A 25,757-nucleotide genomic window follows, 5' to 3' on the forward strand; every position below is an offset into this window, starting at 1 on the left:
TGCTCCCACATGGCATTGATATGTCTTAAAAATGTTTAATTTATAAAATAAATACAAATAAATCTAAAATGACGATAAAACGTGAGGTTGTAAATACAAATATCAAAATCCACTTTTGTTTTCCAGTACACAGTACAGAGGGAGGATCCTCTCTACGGTCTCCTTCCCTTTTCCAGACCTCCTCATCCCCCCATCTCTCCTTCCCTCCCTCCCCCCATCTCTCCTTCCCTCCCCCCCCCATCTCTCCTTCCCTCCCTCCCCCATCTCTCCTTCCCTCCCTCCCCCATCTCTCCTTCCCTCCCTCCCCCATCTCTCCTTCCCTCCCTCCCCCATCTCTCCTTCCCTCCCTCCCCCATCTCTCCTTCCCTCCTTCCCCCCATCTCTCCTTCCCTCCCTCCCCCATCTCTCCTTCCCTCCCTCCCCCATCTCTCCTTCCCTCCCTCCCCCATCTCTCCTTCCCTCCCTCCCCCATCTCTCCTTCCCTCCTTCCCCCATCTCTCCTTCTCTCCCTCCCCCATCTCTCCTTCTCTCCCTCCCCCATCTCTCCTTCTCTCCCTCTGTTAAATCTCCCAAGCTGAGGTGACGCATTTAAAAACAAAAAAGGTGTCTTCTTGAGATGCTGAGCCCATTGGCCGGTTCCCTTCCTGTTGTGTCCACAATTATAATAATATCACAACTATACAGTCGAGACGGTCAGAGCTGAGTAGCAGAGTTTACTAACCAGTTTCAGCGCTCTGCAAATTCTGTACCGAACGGAGAAAATCAAAAGTTGTGGGTCTTTTTGTCAGATTTTCTAAAAAGACGGAAGCTTTAACCTTGTTCTCCTTTGAAAAAGTCTGATGAGCATCATTCACTAGAGAGGGGAGAGTGGAAAGAGGTGACTCAGCACCATGTACGAATGTATGAATGCTCTATGCTGCCACCCTGCTATGGCATGGTATGTACACTACAGACCACTCTCCAGATCTACTGACATTTAGTGTGTATAATATATATATATCCACATAAATATTATATACATGATATGCACAGTATCATAACATTTCATATATACTTTTTCCATACAAAAACTGAAATTCCCTTCTTGTTTTCTCATTGTCCGAATGAACCGTGTCCCCCCCCCCTCTCCCTCTCTCGTCTCTTCACCGCAGCGCTCAGCCCAGTCAGTGGTCCACTCTGCCCCCTGCAGGCAGACGGGGGTAAATGGTAGCTGCACCATGAGGTCAGGGTGAAAGCCTCTCGGTGCAGGAGTGCTGATCTAGAATCTATCCATACAATCTTGTTCATTATTGATCTAAAAGTCAAAATTGACGCTAGATCAGCTCTTCTACTCAGGACGCTTTGTGGATACAGGCCCCAGACCTCGTGTACAATATATTTTAACAACGGGTGGAAAGGAACTCCCTCCAGACAATGCTTACACCAATCCAATGCTTTTCAATCCATGACAGGGAGTGTGTGCAAGTCCACTCTTCTGGGAGGAGGGTTGAAAATTGGGTTGCAACCTTTTAAAATGTCACTCCTCAGTGTCGTGGCTCTGGAGGAAGGGCACGGAGACGGCGTGCTCCTGGGCCAGAGCGGCCAGCTCCTTGAGGAACTCGGAGAAGATGACGGCGCAGTAGACGGCGTTCTTCACCCTCAGAGCCTCCGCCTGCTTCTCCAGCCCCGACGCCCCTGCCCCGCCCCGGAACAGGGCGCTGTGCAGCGATTGGCCGCCGTCTCGTACGTGGGCCAGGGCGAGCTGGGCGGCGTGGCGTGCCCGCGTGGGGCTGTTGGTGTGGCGAAGGATCAGGTCGCCTAGCGAGGGTTTCCGGCTCTTCACTGGAGAAGAGACAGAGACACACAGCACAGCATGTGGTTAGGATAGGACAGGTAGACTGACCCAACAGATAGACAGTGGATAGGACAGGTAGACTGACAACAGACAGACAGTGGATAGGACAGGTAGACTGACAACAGACAGACAGTGGATAGGACAGGTAGACTGACACAACAGATAAGTAAATAACATTATTTATTATTTTATTTATTTTGACCCCGTTTTCTCCCCAATTTAATGATAGCCGATTGGTAGTTACAGTCTTGTCCCATCGCTGCAACTCCTACAGACACAGGAGATGCGAAGGTCGAGAGCCATATGTCCTCCGAAACACGACCCTGCCAAGCCACACTGCTCGCTTAGCCCGGAAGCCAGCCGCACCAATGTCTCAGAGGAAACAACGTCCAACTGGCGCCCGGCCCGCCACAAGGAGTCGCTAGAGTGCGATGGGACAAGGAAATCCCGGCCGGCCGGCCAAACCCTCCCCTAACCCGGACAGTCTACCTACCTGTCCTATCCACTGTCTCTGTTGGATCAGTTGGTCCTCTGTAGCTCAATTGGTAGAGCATGGCTATTGTAACGCCAGGGTAGTGGGTTCGATCCCCGGGACCACCCATACGTAAAAAATGTATGCGCACATGACTGTAAGTCGCTTTGGATAAAAGCGTCTGCTAAATGGCTTATTATATTATTATAACGCTGGGCCAATTGTGCGCCGCCTCATGGGTCTCCCGGTCACGGCCGGCTGCGACAGAGCCTGGGATCGAACCCGGGTCCGTTATCACGCCTCACTACAGACATTTCTGACAGATGCAAATACAGACATGGTTTCACAGAGGCCAGTCTGAGCCCGATTCCCCCTGGTGAGGAGATGTGTGTCTTTATAAGATGTAATCAGCTCTCCTGCTGCCTACCCTGTCCCCAGTCCCTTTCAGTAACCCTGGGAACAGGGTTGAAAAATGTATGCACTCACTAACTGCAAGTCGCTCTGGATAAGAGCGTCTGCTAAAATGACAAAAAAATGTAAACAGAACAGCTGGCCAGATTTGACCCAATCAACTCCAACACAGCCTCTCTGCATTATTCATTCTCTCTAGCACTCCCATGGACTCCTACAGGCTGTATGTTCCCCCCTCACCCACCCAGGGAATCAGAGCGTCGCAGGGTGGGCACCCCCATGGGTGAGTCGGCCCAGTCCACCTTTCCCCTGGCAGCCAGGTAGCGCTGGGCTTTCTTCAGCATGGCAGGGAAGTCCTCATGGGACGCAGCAAACATCTCGATGCGGTTCTTCACTGAGCCCAGAACCTGAGGGAGGGAGAAGAGGCATGGCAGAGAGAGAGAGAGAGACAGAGAGACAGACAGAGAGGAGAGAGAGGAGAGAGAGGAGAGAGAGGAGAGAGAGGAGAGAGAGGAGAGAGAGGAGAGAGAGGAGAGAGAGAGAGAGAGAGGAGAGAGAGGAGAGAGAGGAGAGAGAGGAGAGAGAGGAGAGAGAGGAGAGAGAGGAGAGAGAGGAGAGAGAGAGGAGAGAGAGAGAGAGAGAGAGAGAGAGAGAGAGAGAGAGAGAGAGAAGGCATGGGAGGGAGGGAGAGAGAGAGAGAGGAGGCATGAGAGAGAGAGAGAGAGAGAGAGAGAGAGGAGGCATGGGAGAGAGAGAGAGAGAGAGGAGGCATGGGGGAGAGAGAGAGAGAGAGAGGAGGAATGGGGGGGAGAGAGAGAGAGAGAGAGGAGGAATGGGGGGGAGAGAGAGAGAGAGAGAGAGGAATGGGGGGAGAGAGAGAGAGAGAGAGAGGAGGAATGGGGGGGAGAGAGAGAGAGAGAGAGAGAGAGAGAGAGGAGGCATGGGGAGAGTTAGGGTTAGAGTTAGGGAACATAGTGATCCTTCCTACCTGTGTGAGAGATTTGACGCTGGGTTAGAGTTAGGGAACATAGTGATCCTTCCTACCTGTGTGAGAGATTTGACGCTGGGTTAGAGTTAGGGAACATAGTGATCCTTCCTACCTGTATGAGAGATTTGACGCTGGGCTGGAACACCATGTTGGTGTTGAGGAGGAAGGATCGGAGCAGGGGCTGAGGGTAGCAAGCAAGCTGGCCCAGAATCCCTGTCAGCAGGATGTTCACATACAGAGAGTTCTGGAGCATGTTCTCCAGCTTGGCAAACAGAACCACCATAAACGGACCTGTGGGAGAGGGAGCCAGAGAGAGGGAGAGAGATATCAGAAGTGAGAAGTGATACGTTGCACCAGATTTAGCTAACAGCTCATTTAAATCTGAAGTCCCTGGGAGAGAAAAAGAGGGAGAGCGAGGAAGAGAGAGGGGAGCGAGAATGTGAGAATGGAGGGAGGAAGGGTGCATATGCACACTAATGGAAGGCAAGATCCAACAAGAAAAAAAAACAGGCAACACTAAATATCAAAGGAAGCAACAGTCAATAATTATTTCCTTTGCACTGTGCAACACCATCCAACGTCAAACATCAAAAGAGCAAGTCAACAAAAAGAAAACATAAAACCAACAAAAGTAAAATAATGGAGCAGCATCCAACCTCGAGCAAACTCCTCCAACATCAAACACCTATTCAATATCTGAGAACTGACATCTTAACACACATAAGCGAACAGTAGACAACATCTAATAGACTAACAAACAAAACCATTCAGCTCTCTGGTGGTCTTTCTCACCTGTGTAGGGCTGAGAGGATGACTGTCCTAGAGGCCTGGCAGGGCTGAACACCCCCACAGCTGACCCCTCTCCCTTGGGCTCTGCTCCAGCCCCTACCCCGCTCCCCACCAGGTCAGCGTCCAGGGGCGAGGGGGGCGGCGGTGGTTCCTCTGAGTGGGGGTCTCTGGTGGTCTCCTCCAGCTGTCTGAGAAGCCCCGCCCCTCTGCTCCTCTCCCTCACCCTCTCCTCCAGCTCCCGGAGCTCCTGGGTGAAGGCCTCGATGCTGATGCCCTGGCCGTTGGAGTCCCCAGGCCCCTGCTGCCCCCCCTCCCCCGGCCCAGCCCCATCCAGGAGCTCAGAGATCAGCCGCTCCACTGCTTCTGACTGGTTAGAGAGCATTGCATCTGGAGGTCCCGATCCAGGGCCGGGTGCTGCTGCGTGGGGAGTAAGCCTGTCGTTGGAGGAGTTGGTATGGGGTTCTGAAGGCAGTGGAGCAGGCTGATGCTGGGCGGGACTCTGTTTCTGTGGTGGAAGACCTCGGGAGCTTTCCGCAGCCCCACTCCCATTCCCTTCACTGTAGAAGCCCTGGGCAGGGGTAGGGGCCTGGGTAGGGCAGGCACCCACGCCCCCATTCTGACTAGAGTCCCCCCCAGCAGGGTGCCGCTGCTCACCCAATTCTCTCTTCACCTTCTTAACCTTCATCCCTCCATCCTGGCTGTCCATACACCCGTCCCCCTGCCCCCCCAACGACGTCCCGTTGAAGACGGCCTGCTGAGGGCCCTTGGTGGGGGCGGAGTGGAGGTGGGGGTCAGCGGAGGGGGCAGAATCAGGAGGGAGAAGGAGAGGTTTGGGGAGGGGGACCTCCTCTCTCTGCAGGCTGCGTTTCTTGGTGCGGGGTGTGAGGCTGATACAGCTGTTCTTACCGATGGTGACGTCCCACTCTCCACTGTCCCTCTCTGTACTGCTCCACTCTGACCGCGCTGCTGCCACCACCGCTGCCCTCTGCTGGCCGGGGGAGTTAATACCTCCTCCATTTCCACCTCCTCCTCCCTGCTGGAATGAGAAGTGCTCTGGGAACAAGGCCAGGGAGGGGTTGGAGGTGGGGGGCGGTAGAGGGGCAGTGTTGGGTGAGGGGTCCTCGCCGTCGTAGGGGGCTGACCAGTTCCGGCAGGCCCAGGAGCACAGCTCTACCCCCCTACGGGCGTCCCTGAGGTACTCCAGGTACCCAGACTCCCAGTCCAGCCCCTCTGGGACGGGGTGCATGGGGCTGTCTGGGGACAGGGGGGTGTTGGGGCCGGCGCCAGGCGACGAGGGGATCGTCTCTGTGGGGGACGAGGGCCCTCCCCCAGTGCTCTGCTGGCGCATGAAGAGGGCCAAGCGGGACGGAGTGCTGGGTTTGTGGTGTACTGGAGACTCTGAGCTGGGACTGTTCAGGACTACAGACAGGGGGAGACAGACAGGCAGACAGACAGACAGCCAGACGGGGGGAACGTCAGTCATTGGTATTTAAAACATTTAGATATAAATCTAAGTAGTGAGTCACAAACAAAAGGTGTTGTGCAAATATACAATGCAACTTTTAAACAAAAATCTGTCTAAAAATATAGTTTTATTTTGAATTTTAGGAACCCTTTAGGTATTATTATTATTTTATATTTTTATATAATTTCATAAAATATTGAATTTGGCCTTTACTAAAATAGCCCATAGAAATGCACTGAATAACATTCATAATTGGCAAAAAAGCGCTTGCTGGCTATCTGGAGAGGGGGCGCTTGCTGGGGGAATATATATATATATATATATATATATATATATATATATATATATATATATATATATATATATATATATATATATATTATTTTTTTTTATTGAGTGCAGAGACATCATTCAGAATGGGATTCTGGTGTAATATGCTTTGGTGTGTGGAGTGTTTTCTAATATGCTTTAGACATATTTGCATATTGCATTATAGTCAAATCGCAAGTGATGACTCAGCAAAATGTGACAACCTCATACATTCTGTACATGGATAATGCATTGAAGGGGCAATAAAACATTCAAGTTAAAATACAAGCAAAACACATTTCACATTTACCTTAGGAGAATAAGTGGACACTCAAACACAAAGTGAGGTAATAGAGAGCGTGTGTGTGAGGTAATAGAGAGCGTGTGTGTGTGTGTGAGGTAATAGAGAGCGTGTGTGTGTGTGTGAGGTAATAGAGAGCGTGTGTGTGTGTGTGTGAGGTAATAGAGAGCGTGTGTGTGTGTGTGTGAGGTAATAGAGAGCGTGTGTGTGTGTGTGAGGTAATAGAGAGCGTGTGTGTGTGTGAGGTAATAGAGAGCGTGTGTGTGTGTGTGAGGTAATAGAGAGCGTGTGTGTGTGTGTGAGGTAATAGAGAGCGTGTGTGTGTGTGAGGTAATAGAGAGCGTGTGTGTGTGTGTGAGGTAATAGAGAGCGTGTGTGTGTGTGAGGTAATAGAGAGCGTGTGTGTGTGAGGTAATAGAGAGCGTGTGTGTGAGGTAATAGAGAGCGCGTGTGTGTGAGGTAATAGAGAGCGCGTGTGTGTGAGGTAATAGAGAGCGCGTGTGTGTGAGGTAATAGAGAGCGCGTGTGTGTGAGGTAATAGAGAGCGCGTGTGTGTGAGGTAATAGAGAGCGCGTGTGTGTGAGGTAATAGAGAGCGCGTGTGTGTGAGGTAATAGAGAGCGCGTGTGTGAGGTAATAGAGAGCGTGTGTGTGTGAGGTAATAGAGAGCGTGTGTGTGTGAGGTAATAGAGAGCGTGTGTGTGTGAGGTAATAGAGAGCGTGTGTGTGAGGTAATAGAGAGCGTGTGTGTGAGGTAATAGAGAGAGCGTGTGTGTGAGGTAATAGAGAGCGCGTGTGTGTGAGGTAATAGAAAGCGCGTGTGTGTGTGAGGTAATAGAGAGCGTGTGTGTGAGGTAATAGAGAGCGTGTGTGTGAGGTAATAGAGAGCGTGTGTGTGAGGTAATAGAGAGCGTGTGTGTGAGGTAATAGAGAGCGTGTGTGTGAGGTAATAGAGAGCGTGTGTGTGAGGTAATAGAGAGCGTGTGTGTGAGGTAATAGAGAGCGTGTGTGTGAGGTAATAGAGAGCGCGGTGTGTGAGGTAATAGAGAGCGCGTGTGTGTCAGGTAATAGAGAGCGCTGTGTGTGAGGTAATAGAGAGCGCGTGTGTGTGAGGTAATAGAGAGCGCGTGTGTGAGGTAATAGAGAGCGCGTGTGTGAGGTAATAGAGAGCGCGTGTGTGAGGTAATAGAGAGCGCGTGTGTGAGGTAATAGAGAGCGTGTGTGTGTGAGGTAATAGAGAGCGTGTGTGTGTGAGGTAATAGAGAGCGTGTGTGTGTGAGATAATAGAGAGCGTGTGTGTGTGAGATAATAGAGAGCGTGTGTGTGTGAGGTAATAGAGAGCGTGTGTGTGAGGTAATAGAGAGCGTGTGTGTGAGGTAATAGAGAGCGTGTGTGTGAGGTAATAGAGAGCGTGTGTGTGAGGTAATAGAGAGTGTGTGTGTGTGAGGTAATAGAGAGCGTGTGTGTGTGTGAGGTAATAGAGAGCGTGTGTGTGTGAGGTAATAGAGAGCGCGTGTGTGTGTGAGGTAATAGAGAGCGCGTGTGTGAGGTAATAGAGAGCGCGTGTGTGAGGTAATAGAGAGCGTGTGTGTGTGAGGTAATAGAGAGCGTGTGTGTGAGGTAATAGAGAGCGTGTGTGTGAGGTAATAGAGAGCGTGTGTGTGTGAGGTAATAGAGAGCGTGTGTGTGTGAGGTAATAGAGAGCGTGTGTGTGTGAGGTAATAGAGAGCGTGTGTGTGTGAGGTAATAGAGAGCGTGTGTGTGTGAGGTAATAGAGAGCGTGTGTGTGTGTGAGGTAATAGAGAGCGCGTGTGTGTGTGAGGTAATAGAGAGCGTGTGTGTGTGTGAGGTAATAGAGCGTGTGTGTACTACGGGTGACCTGCCTTACGCCGGTCCTTGGCAGGCAGGTCACTGGTCTCTGAAGGGGGACTTGAACAGGGACAGGTTGTCTTTGCTCATGAAGTGAGGGCAGTGATAATACGTTTAGTGCACCCATGATCCTTTGTATCCAGGGTGTGATGAGGATGATTTCTAAAGCTTGCCCACAATTATTTTATGGGATTTATTTTTTGCTTGCCCCCTCCAGATAGCCAACAAGCCCCCCCCTCCCCTCCCCTCCAGATAGCCAGCAAGCCCCCCCCTCCAGCCAGCCAGCCCCCCCCTCCAGATGGCCAGCCAGCACGCACCCCCCCAGTAAATATGTAGAATTACAGGAAATTAGCTACAAATAAAAACTCAGCCTCATGGCAAAATGTGCAGATTAGAATGACAAACTATAAAAACTGCAAAATTTTCTCTCTGCCACATGAGAAAATGAAATGTGAAATGTGTAGAATTGCAGGGAAATGAGGGCCAGAACGGATTTAGGGGGAGGAGCCAATCTCCTGATTCTGTAGCGTGAGGCAGCTTGATGTACAAGTACACACCCTAGACAGAACGCTAATCTGTCGTAAGGCCTTACCCACAATCCATCTTCTTAATGCTGAGTGCCAAGCAGACGCATCAGCTCACATTTTTATAATGACTAATAGTAGCACTAGTGTAGAATGCCCAAAGTCACTACTGCAGTAGTGAGGAAAGGAAGCTGGGAAAGGAGGAAAGGGATCTAGGAAAGAAAGGAGGAAAGGAATAAAAGTATATAGGAAAGGAGGAGAGGAAAGGAAGCAAGGAAAGGAAGCTAGGGAAGGAAAGAGCAAGGAAAGGAAGCTAGGAAAGGATAGAAGGAAAGGGAGCTAGGAAAGGAGGGGAGGAAAGGAAGGAAGAAAGAAAATGAATCTAGAAAAGGAGAGGAAAGGAAGCTAGGAAAAGAGGAAAGGAAGCTAGGAAAGGAGGAGAGGAAAGGAAGCTAGGAAAGGAGGAATGGAAGATGGGTAAAACCAAGGAAAAGTAGCTAGGAAAGGATAGGAGACAAGGTAGCTAGGAAAGGAAACAATAAGAAAACAAGTTAGGAAATAAAGGGAATAAGGAAATAACACTAGAAAAGGGGGAGAGGGGTCTAGAAAAGGGGGAGAGGGAAGGGAACTAGGGAAGTAAAGGGAGCATGAAAAGGAGGAAAGGAAAGGATAGAAGGAAAGAGAGCTAGGGAAAGGAGTGGACGAAAAGAAGGAAAGGGATCAAGGATCGGAGATAAGGAAGCTAGGAAAGGAGGAGAGGAAGTCAGGGAAGGAAAGGGAGCAAGGGATGGAGGAAAGGGAGCAAGGGATGGAGGAAAGGAAGCTAGGAAAGGAGGAGAGGAAGTCAGGGAAGGAAAGGGAGCAAGGGATGGAGGAAAGGGAGCAAGGGATGGAGGAAAGGAAGCTAGGAAAGGAGGAGAGGAAGTAAGGGAAGGAAAGGGAGCAAGGGATGGAGGAAAGGGAGCAAGGGATGGAGGAAAGGAAGCTAGGGAAGGAGGAGAGGAAGTCAGGGAAGGAAAGGGAGCAGGGGATGGAGAAAAGGGAGCAAGGGATGGAGGAAAGGAAGCTAGGAAAGGAGGAGAGGAAGTCAGGGAAGGAAAGGGAGCAAGGGATGGAGGAAAGGGAGCAAGGGATGGAGGAAAGGAAGCTTGGATAGGAAGAAAGGAAAGAGATAAGTAAAGGAGGGGAGGAAACGAAGGAAAGGGATCAAGGAAAGAAAGCTAAGAAAGGAGGAAATTAAGCTAGGAAAGGAAGCTAAGATACCAAACAGATCCGTTTCTAAAAGTAATTGTGATACACACTCAAATGGCCAGTTAATTAGACACACCAGCCCCTTCACGAAAATGGTTAGCTCCTACCGACAGTGAGTCACTTTAGAATGGGCAACACTAGTGACCTTAAGCAACTTTGAACGTGGTATGATCGCCGGTTCCAGTATCTCAGAAACGTCCGGCTTCTTGGACTTGTCTAGGGTTTAACGAGAACGGTGCGACAAACAAAACAAAGAAACTTCCAGTCAACTGCAAAAAACAGCTTGTTGATGACAGAGGTCAAAAGGAGAACGGCAAGAATGGTGCAAGCTAACAGGCGGGCCACAAACAGGCAAATAACAGCGCAGTACAACAGTTGTGTGCAGAACGGCATCTCGTCGATCATTGTCATGGATGGGCTATTGCAGCAGACGAAAACACCGGGTTCTACTCCTATCAGCTAAGAAGAGTCTCCAGTGGGCACGCAATCACCAACACTGGACAATTGAGGAGTGGAAAAACATTGCCTGGTTCGACGAATCACAGTTCCTGTTGCGTCATGCTGATGGCAGAGTCAGGATTTGGCATAAGCGGCATGAGTCCATGGCCCAATCCTGCTTGGTTTCAACGGTACCGGCTGGTGGTGGTGGTGTAATGGTGGTGTAATGTTTTGCTGGCACACGTTAAGTCCCTTGATACCAATTGAGCAACGTTTAAACGCCACAGCGTATCTAAAACATTGTTGCTGACCAGGTGCATCCCTTCATGGCTACAGGATGGTCCAACCCGGTACTAGATGGGTGTACCTAATAAACTGGCTGCTGAGTGTACCCATTTCTCATATTTTTATGAAAACTGAGGATGTCCTAATCTGGATTCTGTATCTTAAATCGGCACAAACTGATCTGTAAAACGCAACTTACAAATGTAATCTGTGGAGTCACAAATGTTGTCACATTCACAAAAACATATTTGACCACTTGTGTTAGTTAGAAACTTCTTTCAATCTGCATGCAGAGTAATGAAAATGGTTTCCACAAGATGATCTGACTGGGGAAGTAGAGAAAGGGCCTCATTGCCAAAATCCCAAAGTTTCCCTTGAAAAGTTACATTCTATATTTGCACAACACATCTTTTGTTTGTGAATCACTACTTATACTGAACAAAAATATCAACGCAACATGCAACACTTTCCAAGATTTAACTGAGTTCATATAAGGAAATCAGCCAATATAAATAAATTCATTAGGCCCTAATCTATGGATTTCACATGACTGGGCAGGGGAGCAGCCATGGGTGGGCCTTGAAGGGCATAGGCCCACCCACTGGGGAGCCAGGCCCAGCCACTGGGGAGCCAGGCCCAGCCACTGGGGAGCCAGGCCCAGCCACTGGGGAGCCAGGCCCAGCCACTGGGGAGCCAGGCCCAGCCACTGGGGAGCCAGGCCCAGCCACTGGGGAGCCAGGCCCGCCCACTGGGGAGCCAGGCCCAGCCACTGGGGAGCCAGGCCCAGCCACTGGGGAGCCAGGCCCAGCCACTGGGGAGCCAGGCCCAGCCACTGGGGAGCCAGGCCCAGCCACTGGGGAGCCAGGCCCGCCCACTGGGGAGCCAGGCCCAGCCACTGGGGAGCCAGGCCCAGCCACTGGGGAGCCAGGCCCGCCCACTGGGGAGCCAGGCCCGCCCACTGGGGAGCCAGGCCCGCCCACTGGGGAGCCAGGCCCGCCCACCCACTGGGGAGCCAGGCCCAGCCAATCAGAATGAGTTTTTCCCCAGAAAAGGGCTTTATTACAGATAGAAATACTCCTCAGCACCCCACCTCAGACGGTGAAGCAGCTGGATGTGGCAGTACTGGGCTGGTTTGGTTACACTTGTTCTGCGGTTGTGAGGCCGGTTGGACGTACTGCCAAATTCTCTAAAAACAACTTTACATGTTGCGTTTATATTTTTGTTCAGTGTATATATTTGAAACATTGATCAAAACCCAATCTCCATAATACTTTATAATGTGCACTTATAGTTAAAACTGAAGGTCAACTCTGTCCAAATCTTTAACACAACACCACGGTTTACACAAAACAAATGTATGCTTGTATTGTGTATTGAAAAGGTACATTGTAGGTTGCTCTGGATAAGACTGAATGAGTGAAATGATCAGTAGAAACCATGGTTAGTGGCCTGTCCGTCAGTTACCTTTCCCCCAAAGGGCGGGTTCTTCCTCCTGCTCAGCAGAGGGCAGTGTGCTAAGGCGGCAGCAGTCTGGGATGAGGGACAGGAACTTGTCAGCTGATTTACCATAGAGATCTGTCTCCCTGACGGCACGCCTCTGACTCAACATCACATGGGTACAGGGCAGCAGATACCTGTCATAATAATAATAATAATAATAATAATAATAATAGATTTAATGTAATTTTAATTTGCTGTAGGACAACAATACACTGTTACTATACTGCTACTAATGAGAATGTAACAGCTTCTACCTGAGAACGAGCTGCAACATGAGGTCTTCACAGTTGAGAGAGAGCAGAGTCTTGAATAGGCTCAAAGACACCATACACAGCTGTGGAACAGACACAGACACCAGAACATTAGCAGCCACAGGTAGAGACACCATACAGAGCTGTGGAACAGACACAGACACCAGAACATTAGCCACAGGTTGAGACACCATACACAGCTGTGGAACAGACACAGACACCAGAACATTAGCAGCCACAGGTAGAGACACCATACAGAGCTGTGGAACAGACACAGACACCAGAACATTAGCAGCCACAGGTAGAGACACCATACACAGCTGTGGGACAGACACAGACACCAGAACATTAGCAGCCACAGGTAGAGACACCATACACAGCTGTGGAACAGACACAGACACCAGAACAACATGAGCTGCAGGGTAGAGAGAGAACCAGTCACAGGACGGAAGCCAAAATACGTGCTTGCAATATATATATCTGCGTTCGGGCCCCATTTCCTACATGAACTTTTTAAAATTCATTTTACTTACTACAGCCGATATTGTATGCGGTTGTCTCACCCAGCTGCCTTTTGATGACACTAACTGTAAGTCGCTTTAGATAAGATTGTCTGCTAAATGACTAAAATGTAAAATTCTCCCTCTCCCTCCCAGAGGAGCCTTAGTACTGTACACCCACCCCCCTCAATACTATAGCACTGACCCTTGAGTTGCTGCTGATGCGCGTTAGCAACGTGTCCAGGATGGTGTCGTTGTCATGGCGATGCATGAGGATGAAGCGCAGGAAGGTTTTAAGGAGAGCCGTTTCCGTGATGCTGCGCAGGAACAGATCCAGGTAGGCTGTACTGGCTATCATCTCATCTACAGATGACTGGAAAGAGGGAGGGAGGGTAAATATTAAAAAAATAATTTGGATGTTGGCAGCCAAAACGACATGTTTTAAAAGAGAAGAGTAATAACATCACATTTTGAATACTGAGCGTCGTCGCCGGCTGGAGCAGCCTAGTAGCTCCTACTTTTAATTATCTAATCAATTCTATCAATCAATCAACCAGCGAGAGTGACGCTCAGGCTAGCCAATCAGAGAGTCCCCCCCCTACCTTGTGTAGGGCGGGTCCCATGACAGGGACCAGGAAGCCGTTGTGTACGTAGTCGACCAGCTGGCTGCGCACCAGAGGGTGTGACACCTGAATGACAGCATTACAGAACTCCAGAGAGTTCATGAAGAGCACCAGAGAGGAAACGCCCATCCAGTCCTCCCTCCGCAGAGCGTGCCAGTCATCGCCCCGTACCTCGATCTTCCTCGGCAGGGAGGAGTAGAGAGCACTCAGGCCTGTGGCCAGCACCTGGGGGTGGGAAGAGGTCAGTGGATGTTTAGGACTGAATTAAAAAGGAGGTGAAAGATTCATTTTGACAAGGCTGTATATGTGTCAAAATAAGGGAAAGCAGGCATGTCGGCAGCACAAACAAACATTCAGGGGGAAATACTAACAGTTCTGATCAAATAAGGGACGGAGGAAGATGACATTTCTGGGAGATATACACATGCTCTGGAAAAACAGGTCTCAGGACAGTCTCTAAAGGCAAATATGTTCACCGTTTCATCTGGAAAAACTGTCTCTGGTCATGCCGGACTGGTTTAATAACGCCACAGCCCCTTGGAGAGCAGCTAGCCAACAGACAGTCTTGTGGACTTTGGCCCCCCAAGTTTTGTGAGCAAAAATATCATAAATATTATATTTGGCCCCCCAAGGTTTTCAAGAGAAAAAAAAATGATAGATATATATATATATATATATATACATATACATACATACATACATACACACACACACATATATATATATATATACATACACACACACATAATTTTAAATAATTTGTATGCTGCAAATTGACCCGCAAGAAGCCCAAGCAGATATATTTGAGTAAAACCTAATCAATTCAAACTTGACTATAAAAAGACTATAAAAACACCAGGAAATCAGCTCCAAGTGATTTTAATTTTGGAAATCTGTTCCCAAGTATTCCCACGCATAGTAGAGAGATGTGATCGTATATAAATGTAAGGTTTGAATTGATTAGGTTTTACTCAATTATATCTGCTTGGGCTTCTTGCGGGTCAATTTGTAGCATACAAATTATTTATAATGATGTTCTGGGCCCCCCGACCATCCACTCAAGAAAAACAATTTTAAATTCCAAATACAATGCAATTTTTCTGTAAACAAATTCACAAGACTTTCAGCATGCTTATAGAGAAGGGCACTCAACATGTACTGCACTGACACAAATGACTGATGATTGGTTGAAAGAAATTGATAATGAGAAGATTGTGGGAGCTGTACTGTTAGATTTCAGTGCAGCCGTTGATGTTATTGACCATAACCTGTTGGAAAAAAGTATGCGTTATGGCTTTTCAACATCTGCCATATTGTGGATTCAGAGCTATCTAATAGAACTCAAAGGGTTTTCTTTAATGGAAGCTTCTCTAATGTCAAACATGTAAAGTGTGGTGTACCGAAGGGCAGCTCTCAAGGCCCTCTACTCTTTCCTATTTTTACCAATGACCTGCCACTGGCATTAAACAAAGCATGTGTCCATGTATGCTGATGATTAAACCATATACGCATCAGCAACCACAGCTAATGAAGTTACTGAAACCCTTAAGAGTTGCAGTCTGTTTTGGAATGGGTGGCCAGTAATAAACTGGTCCTGAACATCTAAAACTAAGAGCATTGTATTTGGTCCAAATCACTCCCTAAGTTCTAGACCTCAGCTGAATCTGGTAATGAATGGTGTGGCTGTTGAACAAGTTGAGGAGACTAAATTACTTGGCGTAGAGGTCAGTCCGTAATAAAGAGATGCTCTGCATTTGACACCACACTCCAAAAAGCAAGTTCTGCAGGCTCTAGTTTTGTCTAATCTTGATTATTGTCAAGTCGTGTGGTCCAGTGCTGCAAGGAAAGACCTAGTTAAGCTGCAGCTGGCCCAAAACAGAGCAGCACATCTTGCTCTTCATTGTAATCAGAGGGATAATATTAATACTATGCATGCCAGTCTCTCTTGGCTAAGAGTTGAGGAGAGACTGACTGCATCACTTCTTTTTATAAGAAACATTCATGTGTTGAAAATCCCAAATTGTTTGCATAGTCAACTTACACACACACACACACACACTTCCCCCACCAGACGTGCCACCAGGGGTCTTTTCACAGCCCTGACACACACACACACTTCCCCCACCAGACATGCCACCAGGGGTCTTTTCACAGCCCTGACACACGTACACACACTTCCCCCACCAGACGTGCCACCAGGGGTCTTTTCACAGTTCCCAAATACAGAATAAATTCAAGAAAGCGTACAGTATTATATAGAGCCATTATTGCATGGAACTCCATTCCATCTCATATTGCTCAAATAAACAGCAAACCTGGTTTCAAAAAACAGATAAAGCAACACCTCACAGCACAAGGCCTCTCCTCTATCTGACCTAGAGAGTTTGTGTGTATGTATTGATGTGTTGGCCACGTCTGTCTTTTTAGTTCTGTCCTTGAGCTGTTCTTATCTGTCAATGTTCTGTATTATGTCATGTTTCATGTTTTGTGTGGACCCCAGGAAGAGTAGCTGCTGTTTTTTTCCAACAGCTAAATGGGGATCCTAAAAAAATACCCCCAACAAATACAGAGACTTGGCTGCACACTCTGATCTGCACAGTGCTGCACACTCTGATCTGCACAGTGCTGCACACTCTGATCTGCACAGTGCTGCACACTCTGATCTGCAGTGGGAGCTAAACCCCTGGTATTTATAGCCTGACATCTGCACCTTCATTACGCCAGCCTCAACTGGAGCTGGCCTGTTCTGGGGTAAGGGATCATGATCTCACACATGCACAACATCTCCCTCTTATGCAAGCTCATCCATGAGTTCATTGGCACAGAGTTGGGGAGGACAGCCAAGAGGCAGAGTCAAGACACAGCGTCCATCCAGCCCAGATCTGCTGCCCAGAGCAGAGCCACACCACATCTGAGAGAGCAGCCAGGTCTCTGCACAGCAGGCCATGTGGTCAGACCTCTCTCTCTCTCAGAGCTGTCAGTCTGTTACACCAACAACACAGCCTGGACTGGCCTGGAGCTGGCTACCACTGCAGCAGGAGACTGGCCTATAGCTGGCTACCACTGCAGCACGAGACTGGCCTGTAGCTGGCTACCACTGCAGCACGAGACTGGCCTGTAGCTGGCTACCACTGCAGCACGAGACTGGCCTGTAGCTGGCTACCACTGCAGCACGAGACTGGCCTGTAGCTGGCTACCACTGCAGCACGAGACTGGCCTGTAGCTGGCTACCACTGCAGCACGAGACTGGCCTGTAGCTGGCTACCACTGCAGCACGAGACTGGCCTGTAGCTGGCTACCACTGCAGCACGAGACTGGCCTGTAGCTGGCTACCACTGCAGCACGAGACTGGCCTGTAGCTGGCTACCACTGCAGCACGAGACTGGCCTGTAGCTGGCTACCACTGCAGCACGAGACTGGCCTGTAGCTGGCTACCACTGCAGCACAAGACTGGCCTGTAGCTGGCTACCTCTGCAGCAGGAGACTGGAAGAGGAGAAAACACAGAATGAAGAGGTTCTGCTTTGTATCTATTCAAGCTAAAACAGGGTCAGAGGTCAAGCTAAAACACAGGGTCAGAGGTCTCCCATGTTATCATTCAGTAACAGAGCATGGGGGCGTCGGACAGACAGACAAGCTCAATCCAACGGTTCAGAGAGGAATCTGGGAGAGGGGAGTACAGGGAGCCAATGGATTGGTCTGTCTACTTCCCCTCATTGACCTTGTGGATTGGGTGTTACGCAAGAGCCTGACTGGTGGTTAAGTCTGAAATGCACCCTGGGTAAACTAACCACACACCATGGGAAGGTCTCAGACAAACAGCAAAGACAAAAGTATTTTGTTTAACTTTGTCATCGCAAACTAGGCTATATAGCTGGGGTTGACAGTAAGGTGGCAGGGCGGAGAAAATCAGAGCAGAGAGTCAGTCTTGTTTGAGCTGATTCATGAGCAGGAAGACAAGGGTAGGTGTCAAAGAGGACTGTTTAAAGATTGTCTGTTGGTCTACAGCCCTCTCCCCCCCTGGTCTACAGCCCTCTCCCCCCGGTCTACAGCCCTCTCCCCCCCTGGTCTACAGCCCTCTCCCCCCCCGGTCTACAGCCCTCTCCCCCCGGTCTACAGCCCTCTCCCCCCGGTCTACAGCCCTCTCCCCCGGTCTACAGCCCTCTCCCCCCGGTCTACAGCCCTCTCCCCCGGTCTACAGCCCTCTCCCCCCGGTCTACAGCCCTCTCCCCCCCCGGTCTACAGCCCTCTCCCCCCCCGGTCTACAGCCCTCTCTCCCCCGGTCTACAGCCCCTCTCCCCCGGTCTACAGCCCTCTCCCCCCTGGTCTACAGCCCTCTCCCCCTGGTCTACAGCCCTCTCCCCCTGGTCTACAGCCCTCTCCCCCCTGGTCTACAGCCCTCTCCCCCCTGGTCTACAGCCCTCTCCCCCCCTGGTCTACAGCCCTCTCCCCCCTGGTCTACAGCCCTCTCCCCCTGGTCTACAGCCCTCTCCCCCTGGTCTACAGCCCTCTCCCCCTGGTCTACAGCCCTCTCCCCCTGGTCTACAGCCCTCTCCCCCTGGTCTACAGCCCTCTCCCCCTGGTCTACAGCCCTCTCCCCCTGGTCTACAGCCCTCTCCCCCCCTGGTCTACAGCCCTCTCCCCCCTGGTCTACAGCCCTCTCCCCGTCCACAGCTCTGCTGATCCTCTCTGTTAAGTAGGTCAGACTGAAGCTCATCCATTATTCCATCATAGGAGAGTACCTCTACACAGTACAGCAGAGGAGAAGAGGAGAGGTACAGGGAAGAGAGGATACTACAAACAGACTGAGCAGTACAGACACAGACAGCATTAAACAGCAGTGCAGCACAGACACAGCCAACCCTAGCCAGTCGCTACACAGCCAACCCTAGCCAGTCGCTACACAGCCAACCCTAGCCAGTCGCTACACAGCCAACCCTAGCCAGTCGCTACACCGCTAACCCTAGCCAGTCGCTACACCGCTAACCCTAGCCAGTCGCTACACCGCTAACCCTAGCCAGTCGCTACACCGCTAACCCTAGCCAGTCGCTACACCGCTAACCCTAGCCAGTCATTACACCGCTAACCCTAGCCAGTCGCTACACCGCTAACCCTAGCCAGTTGCTACACCGCTAACCCTAGCCAGTCATTACACCGCTAACCCTAGCCAGTCGCTACATGGTAAGCCGAACAGACAAACACCAGTAAGGTAGACAAGTGAATACACGTCAGTAATCTAAATCTAGTCTTCTTTAAAGGGTAGGTAGCATAAATGTAACCACATGTAACATATGGATTTGCATTAGTATACGCATAAAAAGTCCCAATGCAAAGTTACCTCACTTTTCAATTTTTCGAGTTTTTAAATAAAAATAAATAAAAATAAAAATTCAGAACAATGCCGAAGTCATGTCGTAAAATGTTTTCCCAGGGAGTGATGTAATATGCGGGACCTATAAATGTAAACTCCAACAGAACTTCAAATTAAACCAAATCGCTTGCACTCATGAGTAGTGTTGCATGGTAAACCAAAACTTCTGTACTTTTTCCGATACTTAGAACATGGAAAACGTTTCGGTACTAGAATATGTTACTTTCAGTACTTCTGTCAAATGTGTCTCACATCGTCTCCTGATCGGCTCTGCTGATACAGAGTCAATGTCCCCTCACAGCGCGAGAGCGCCGTGCCTGCCCCACCCACTCATTACTAGCTCTAGCCTGCCATGAGGAACCTGGGAGTCTGGCCTGCATCACCGCTCATGCTGCACACAAGTCAACACAACTGAATAATGCAACACGGCATGTAGAAAATGTTGAAACGGTTCATTACTGTTCCCAAAACTATGTCCAGCACAGGCTAGAACACTACAATGCAAGAAGAAAAAATGTTTGAGTCCAGCTTTGTAGGCCAACTTTCCTTGCTAGCTTACAGCTGAAGCCAACATCACTTCACTACCCTAGTACCTTGTTTGAGGTAACAAAATATTGCTGATTAAAGGTTATTGTCACTAAAATCGTTCAATCACTTAGTCTCCCCAGCCTCACGTCTCTCCCAGTCAAGATCATTTTTATAATATATATATATATATATATATATATATATATATATATATATATATATATATATATATATATATATATATATATAAATAAATAAATAAATAAGCCATTTAGCAGACGCTTTTATCCAAAGCGACTTAGTCATGTGTGCATAACTTTTTACGTAGGGGTGGTCCCGGGGATCGAACCCACTACCCTGGCGTTACAAGCACCATGCTCTACCAATTGAGCTACAGAGGATACACACACACACAAAAATATATATATATTCCCCTTTATTACTTTCCAACCCCGCCACCCTTTCCCTACTTGGAGTAAACTAGTGAACAACAATGCTTAGGCCTCTACTTCCAGCTTATACATACTATCAGTCAAGATCATCTTTGCTCTAGCCTCAAACTGACTGTGTGTAAATGACATCATGGGTCTTAAAAGAGACTGCGCATACTTTTATAAAAGAGATTGCTTCTTCTATGCAAATGTTGTTGATAAGTACAATAAAATGTCCCAAATGGAAGGGAAACATATTGTTATTCCATCTGTAGCCTCAGATGAAAACATTAGCCAAAACAAGTTCAATAAATCAATGCATGTACACACTCCTATTGAATAGGCTTAGGCCAGTTTTATCAATACAGATTTACCATTCAAATAAATTATTACCATTATGTTATGTAGTTAGACTGGTAAGAAAACTAAGTCAAATTGATTGTATGACGTTATAATTTATTCATTAAATGAATCCATTCAAAAATCTAACATTTAAAATGAAATGATATTGAACTCAAAAAGATCTGTCTGGATCAAGTTCCATTCTGTGACTGGCAAATAAGCCTTATTTTCTTGCCGTGGTATCGTTTTGGTATCAAGTATCGTGACACTAAACCTGGTATCGGTACGAAGACTAAATTCTGGTATCGTGACAACACTACTCATGACTACTGGTTTAAAAATATATATAATCTGCCAATTTATAAGCAAAAACTATGAATTTATTTACAGTTGAAGTCAGAAGATTACATACATTTAGGTTGGAGTCATTAAAACTCATTTTTCAACCACTCCACAAATGTCTTGTTAACAAACGACAGTTTTAGCAAGTCGGTTAGGAGTCATTTTTCCAACAATTGTTTACAGACAGATTATTTCACTTATAATTCACTATCACAATTCCAGTGGGTCAGAGGTTTACATACACTAAGTTGACTGTGCCTTTAAACAGCTTGGAAAATTCCAGAAAATCATGTCATCAATCAATCAATCAATTTTATTTTATATAGCCCTTCTTACATCAGCTAATATCTCGAAGTGCTGTACAGAAACCCAGCCTAAAACCCCAAACAGCTAGTAATGCAGGTGTAGAAGCACGGTGGCTAGGAAAAACTCCCTAGAAAGGCAAAAACCCAGGAAGAAACCTAGAGAGGAACCAGGCTATGAGGGTGGCCAGTCCTCTTCTGGCTGTGCCGGGTGGAGATTATAACAGAACCATGCCAAGATGTTCAAAAATGTTCATAAGTGACAAGCATGGTCAAATAATAATCAGGAATAAATCTCAGTTGGCTTTTCTAGCCGATCATTAGAGTTTAAAACAGCAGGTCTGGGACAGGTAGGGGTTCCATAACCGCAGGCAGAACAGTTTAAACTGGAATAGCAGCAAGGCCAGGCGGACTGGGGACAGCAAAGGGAGTCACCACGGCCGGTAGTCCCGACGAATGGTCCTAGGGCTCAGGTCTCTCAGTTGGCTTTTCATAGCCGATCATTTAGAGTTGAAAACAGCAGGTCTGGGACAGGTAGGGGGTTTCGTAGCCGCAGGCAGAACAGTTGAAACTGGAATAGCAGCAAGGCCAGGCGGACTGGGGACAGCAAGGTGTCATCATGCCCGGTAGTCCTGACGTATGGTCCTAGGGCTCAGGTTCTCAGAGAGAAAGAGAGAACGAGAGAATTAGAGAGAGCATGTCATGCCTTTAGAAGCTTCTGATAGGCTAATTGACATCATTTGAGTCAATTGGCGGTGTACCTGTGGATGCATTTCAAGGCCTACCTTCAAACTCAGTGCCTCTTTGCTTGACATCATGGGAAAATAAAAAAAAATCAACCAAGACCTCAGAAAAATTATTGTAGACCTCCACAGGTCTGGTTCATCCTTGGGAGCAATTTCCAAACGCCTGAAGGTACCACGTTCATTGTACAAACAATAGTACGCACAAGTATAAACACCATGGGACCACGCTGCCGTCATACCGCTCAGGAAGGAGACGTGTTCTGTCTCCTAGAGATGAACGTACTTTGGTGCGAAAAGTGCAAATCAATCCCAGAATAACAGCAAAGGACCATGTGAAGATGCTGGAGGAAACAGGTAAAAAAGTATCTTTATGCACAGTAAAACAAGTCCTACATCGACATAACCTGAAAGGCCGCTCAGCAAGGAAGAAGCCACTGCTCCAAAACCGCCATAAAAAAGCCAGACTACGGTTTGCAACTGCACATGGGGACAAAGATCATACTTTTGAGAAATGTCCTCTGGTCTGATGAAAGAAAAATAGAACTGTTTGGCCTTAATGACCATCGTTATGTTTGGAGGAAAAAGGGGCAGGCTTGAAAGCCGAAGAACACCATCCCAACCGTGAAGCACGAGGGTGGCAGCATCATGCTGTGGGGGTGCTTTGCTGCAGGAGGGACTGGTGCACTTCACAAAATAGATGGCATCATGAGGAAGGAAAATTATGTGGATATATTGAAGCAATATATGAAGACATCAGTCAGGAAGTTAAAGCTTGGTCGCAAATGGGTCTTCCAAATGGACAATGACCCCAAGCATACTTCCAAAGTTGTGGAAAAATGGCTTAAGGACAACAAAGTCAAGGTATTGGAGTGGCCATCACAAAGCCCTGACCTCAATCCTATAGAAAATGTGTGGGCAGAACTGAAAAAGCGTGTGTGAGCAAGGAGGCCTACAAACCTGACTCAGTTACACCAGCTCTGTCAGGAGGAATGGGCTAAAATTCACCCAATTTATTGTGTGAAGCTTGTGGAAGGCTACCCGAAACGTTTGACCCAAGTTAAACAATTTAAAGGGAATGTTACCAAATACTAATTGAGTGTATGTAAACTTCTGACCCACTGGGAATATGGGAATATGATGAAAGAAATAAAAGCTGAAATAAATCACTCTACTATTATTCTGACATTTCACATTCTTAAAATAAGGTGGTGATCCTAACTGACCTAAAACAGGGAATTTTTACTAGGACTAAATGTCAGGAATTGTGAAAAACTGAGTTTAAATGTATTTGGCTAAGGTGTATGTAAACTTCCGACTTCAACTGTATTGTTACAAATCAACTTGCAAGGTTGCTAGCCAATTAGCCTGCTAACATTTTACATTTACATTTTAGACATTTAGCAGCCACTTACAGTTAGTGAGTGCATACATTTTTATATACTGGCCCCCCGTGGGAAACGAACCCACAACCCTGGCGTTGCAAGCGCCATGCTCTACCAACTGCTAACGTTATCCCTACTAGCCTGCTAACGTTACATGAGTCAGCCAGCTGCTATCAACACCTACCGTATTTTCCGTACTAAAGGCGCACCGGAGTATAAGCCGCAGCAGCTAAATTGAATGATATTGAATGATGCGTACATATATAAACCGCACTGGACTATAAGCCGCAGGTGTTTTAATGTTTAATTACCATATGTAAGGGTTCGTGCACAGAGGGGATTGTCGGGAAAGAGACAAACTGTCTCGCTCTCGTTCTGTCTCTCGTACCACTCTCGGTTCCACTTTTGCGCGCTACCTGTCTCACTCTTTTCCGGCCTCCAGCTTTTCCTGCTGGAGCCCGCCGCTTAAAGGTAGGGGGCGCGGACCGGTCATAGAGCCCATAGAGTTAAAGTTGGTGGGCTGTAACCTGTAAAATCCATAGATTTAGGAGGTCTTCTAGTGGCCGTTAGCTGTAAAAATCAATAGATTAGCCGCACCGTTATATAAGCCGCAGGGTCGAAAAATTGGAAAAAAGGCACGGCTTATAGTCCGAAAATTACGGTACATTAAAGTAAACCAATGTTTTGGTAATGCATAATGCCATCTAACAAGTTATCAAATAATTTTTGCTATATGCAATTATCTTAGCAAGCAAGCTAGCCAGCCAGCTAGCATTATCTATTTAGCCAACTAGCCATTAGCTAGCCAACCACCACGGTTACGGTCGGCAAGCGTGAGCCCAAATACTGGAGACCAGCTAGAACACAACTAGCATAACTACAGATTGATGGCTGGGGCCCATCCAATGCAGGCTGAGTTAGCTACTAACAACTAGCATAACTACAGATTGATGGCTGGGGCCCATCCAATGCAGGCTGAGTTAGCTACTAACAACTAGCATAACTACAGATTGATGGCTGGGGCCCATCCAATGCAGGCTGAGTTAGCTACTAAAGCCAGATGAGGTGGGTGCTTAAAACGGCCGATGGAGAATCAGGGAAATCCCAAATAGATAGATTCCAGATGTCGTCAACTAGCGCTAACCTAAGGTGGAAAAGGTTATAAAACTCCCATAGCCTACTTCACAAACATGCCGAAAAGTTAACAAAAAGGAGAACAGACAAAGTTCTACACAATTAGAGCAAGCAGGTATGATTTTCTCTTTAGTTTTGAGCCCATTTGAAGGCACCAGAGCCTGCCGTGCTAACTGGTTCCCATTCGATAACAGCCACAAAGTATGTGAAGAGCATGCTGCATGGCAGCATAGTGCCCCCAGATTGTGAATACAACTAGTAAGTCTGACCACTGTGTTACATTAGTGAGTAAAAACTCTAATCCCAACGAAGTGAGATAAAACATACATATGTAGGATCTTAATTGTATCACTTTTGTTGCTGAGAATTTCTGTACAGCAGGAAATGCAAACTTGTAGTGTATTCAAGGTTTAAAATGGCTTCTAAAGTTGGTCATTCCCACTTTTAAAAATGTCAGACTTGACCTAACGAAAAATTTATCAACCCTTACAAAAAAATTTAAATTAATTATAGATGGGTTGGCTGACAATGTCACGAAAATGATATGCACATCGATGTGGCCGGAAAGTGTGTGTTGTTACGATTCTGAACGGTCAGATATCTAGCAACAATGACAAGAAGCTGCCTTGTGGGGAATCGTAGGTTAATCGTTTTCAGCTCGTTGTATCTTGTTATTGATACCATCTGTTCGCTAGCTAACCAACAACTGTAAGGATGTATTGCACAGACAAGTGCTCATTGTGCAAATGTATTTGTTTTCAATAAACATTTGGAGACAAAATATATTTTTACATGTTGCCAACCGTTTAAGCCAACCCTGTCGGTTTTGCACCATAGTTGCACACTCGTCGGTTTTGTTATTAAAACAACCAATTCACATAATAACTCATATTTCCACTTGCTGCAGGATTATTTTCCTGCTGTTGCAAACTGGCTCAAATTATAAATTAAGATCCTATATCTGTAACATCAGCTGCTCCAGCCATTTATTTATTTATTTTTTACATTTTACCTTTATTTAACTAGGCAAGTCAGTTAAGAACAAATTCTTATTTACAATGACGGCCTACACCAGCTGTGTGTTCCCTTTTCGACTCAGTCTGCATCGTTGCAATGAAACGCCAGAATTTTCTCCATCTCCTTAGCTATCATACTCTAATTCCACTAATTTCAAAACTCGGTCCTCCAGAAAGTGGAGAGCAACACTTATGCAGTTCTACTACGTGATATCTTTTTTAAAAAGCTGTGTTAGAAAGGATTACCTACACATACTGACCAGCTCATATTAGACAGAAGCGTGCTACATGGCAGGCCAATTGGAACTAATCTCTCCGCATGTCCAGCCCACTCATTATCTCAGCCAATCATTGCT

The 25,757-nt window shown here is 47.5% G+C and overlaps 1 protein-coding gene across 1 annotated transcript in view; it reads right to left on the reverse strand.

The window, feature by feature from the left end:
* Positions 1 to 529: 529 nt before the first annotated feature.
* Positions 530 to 25,757, reverse strand: part of LOC121555043 (FHF complex subunit HOOK interacting protein 1B-like) — a 32,286-nt gene continuing 7,058 nt past the window's right edge. The window contains exons 4-11 of the mRNA XM_041868818.2: positions 13,789 to 14,034; positions 13,392 to 13,559; positions 12,690 to 12,769; positions 12,400 to 12,569; positions 4,498 to 5,913; positions 3,818 to 3,996; positions 2,962 to 3,124; positions 530 to 1,821 (exon numbers count right to left, since the gene is read on the reverse strand). Of these exons, the coding sequence (XP_041724752.2) occupies positions 1,517 to 1,821; positions 2,962 to 3,124; positions 3,818 to 3,996; positions 4,498 to 5,913; positions 12,400 to 12,569; positions 12,690 to 12,769; positions 13,392 to 13,559; positions 13,789 to 14,034 (2,727 nt within the window). The 3' untranslated portion in view covers positions 530 to 1,516. The remainder of the gene's footprint in view (positions 1,822 to 2,961; positions 3,125 to 3,817; positions 3,997 to 4,497; positions 5,914 to 12,399; positions 12,570 to 12,689; positions 12,770 to 13,391; positions 13,560 to 13,788; positions 14,035 to 25,757) is intronic.

This window comes from Coregonus clupeaformis, chromosome 40, assembly GCF_020615455.1.
Source record: "Coregonus clupeaformis isolate EN_2021a chromosome 40, ASM2061545v1, whole genome shotgun sequence".
Lineage (NCBI taxonomy): Eukaryota > Metazoa > Chordata > Actinopteri > Salmoniformes > Salmonidae > Coregonus > Coregonus clupeaformis.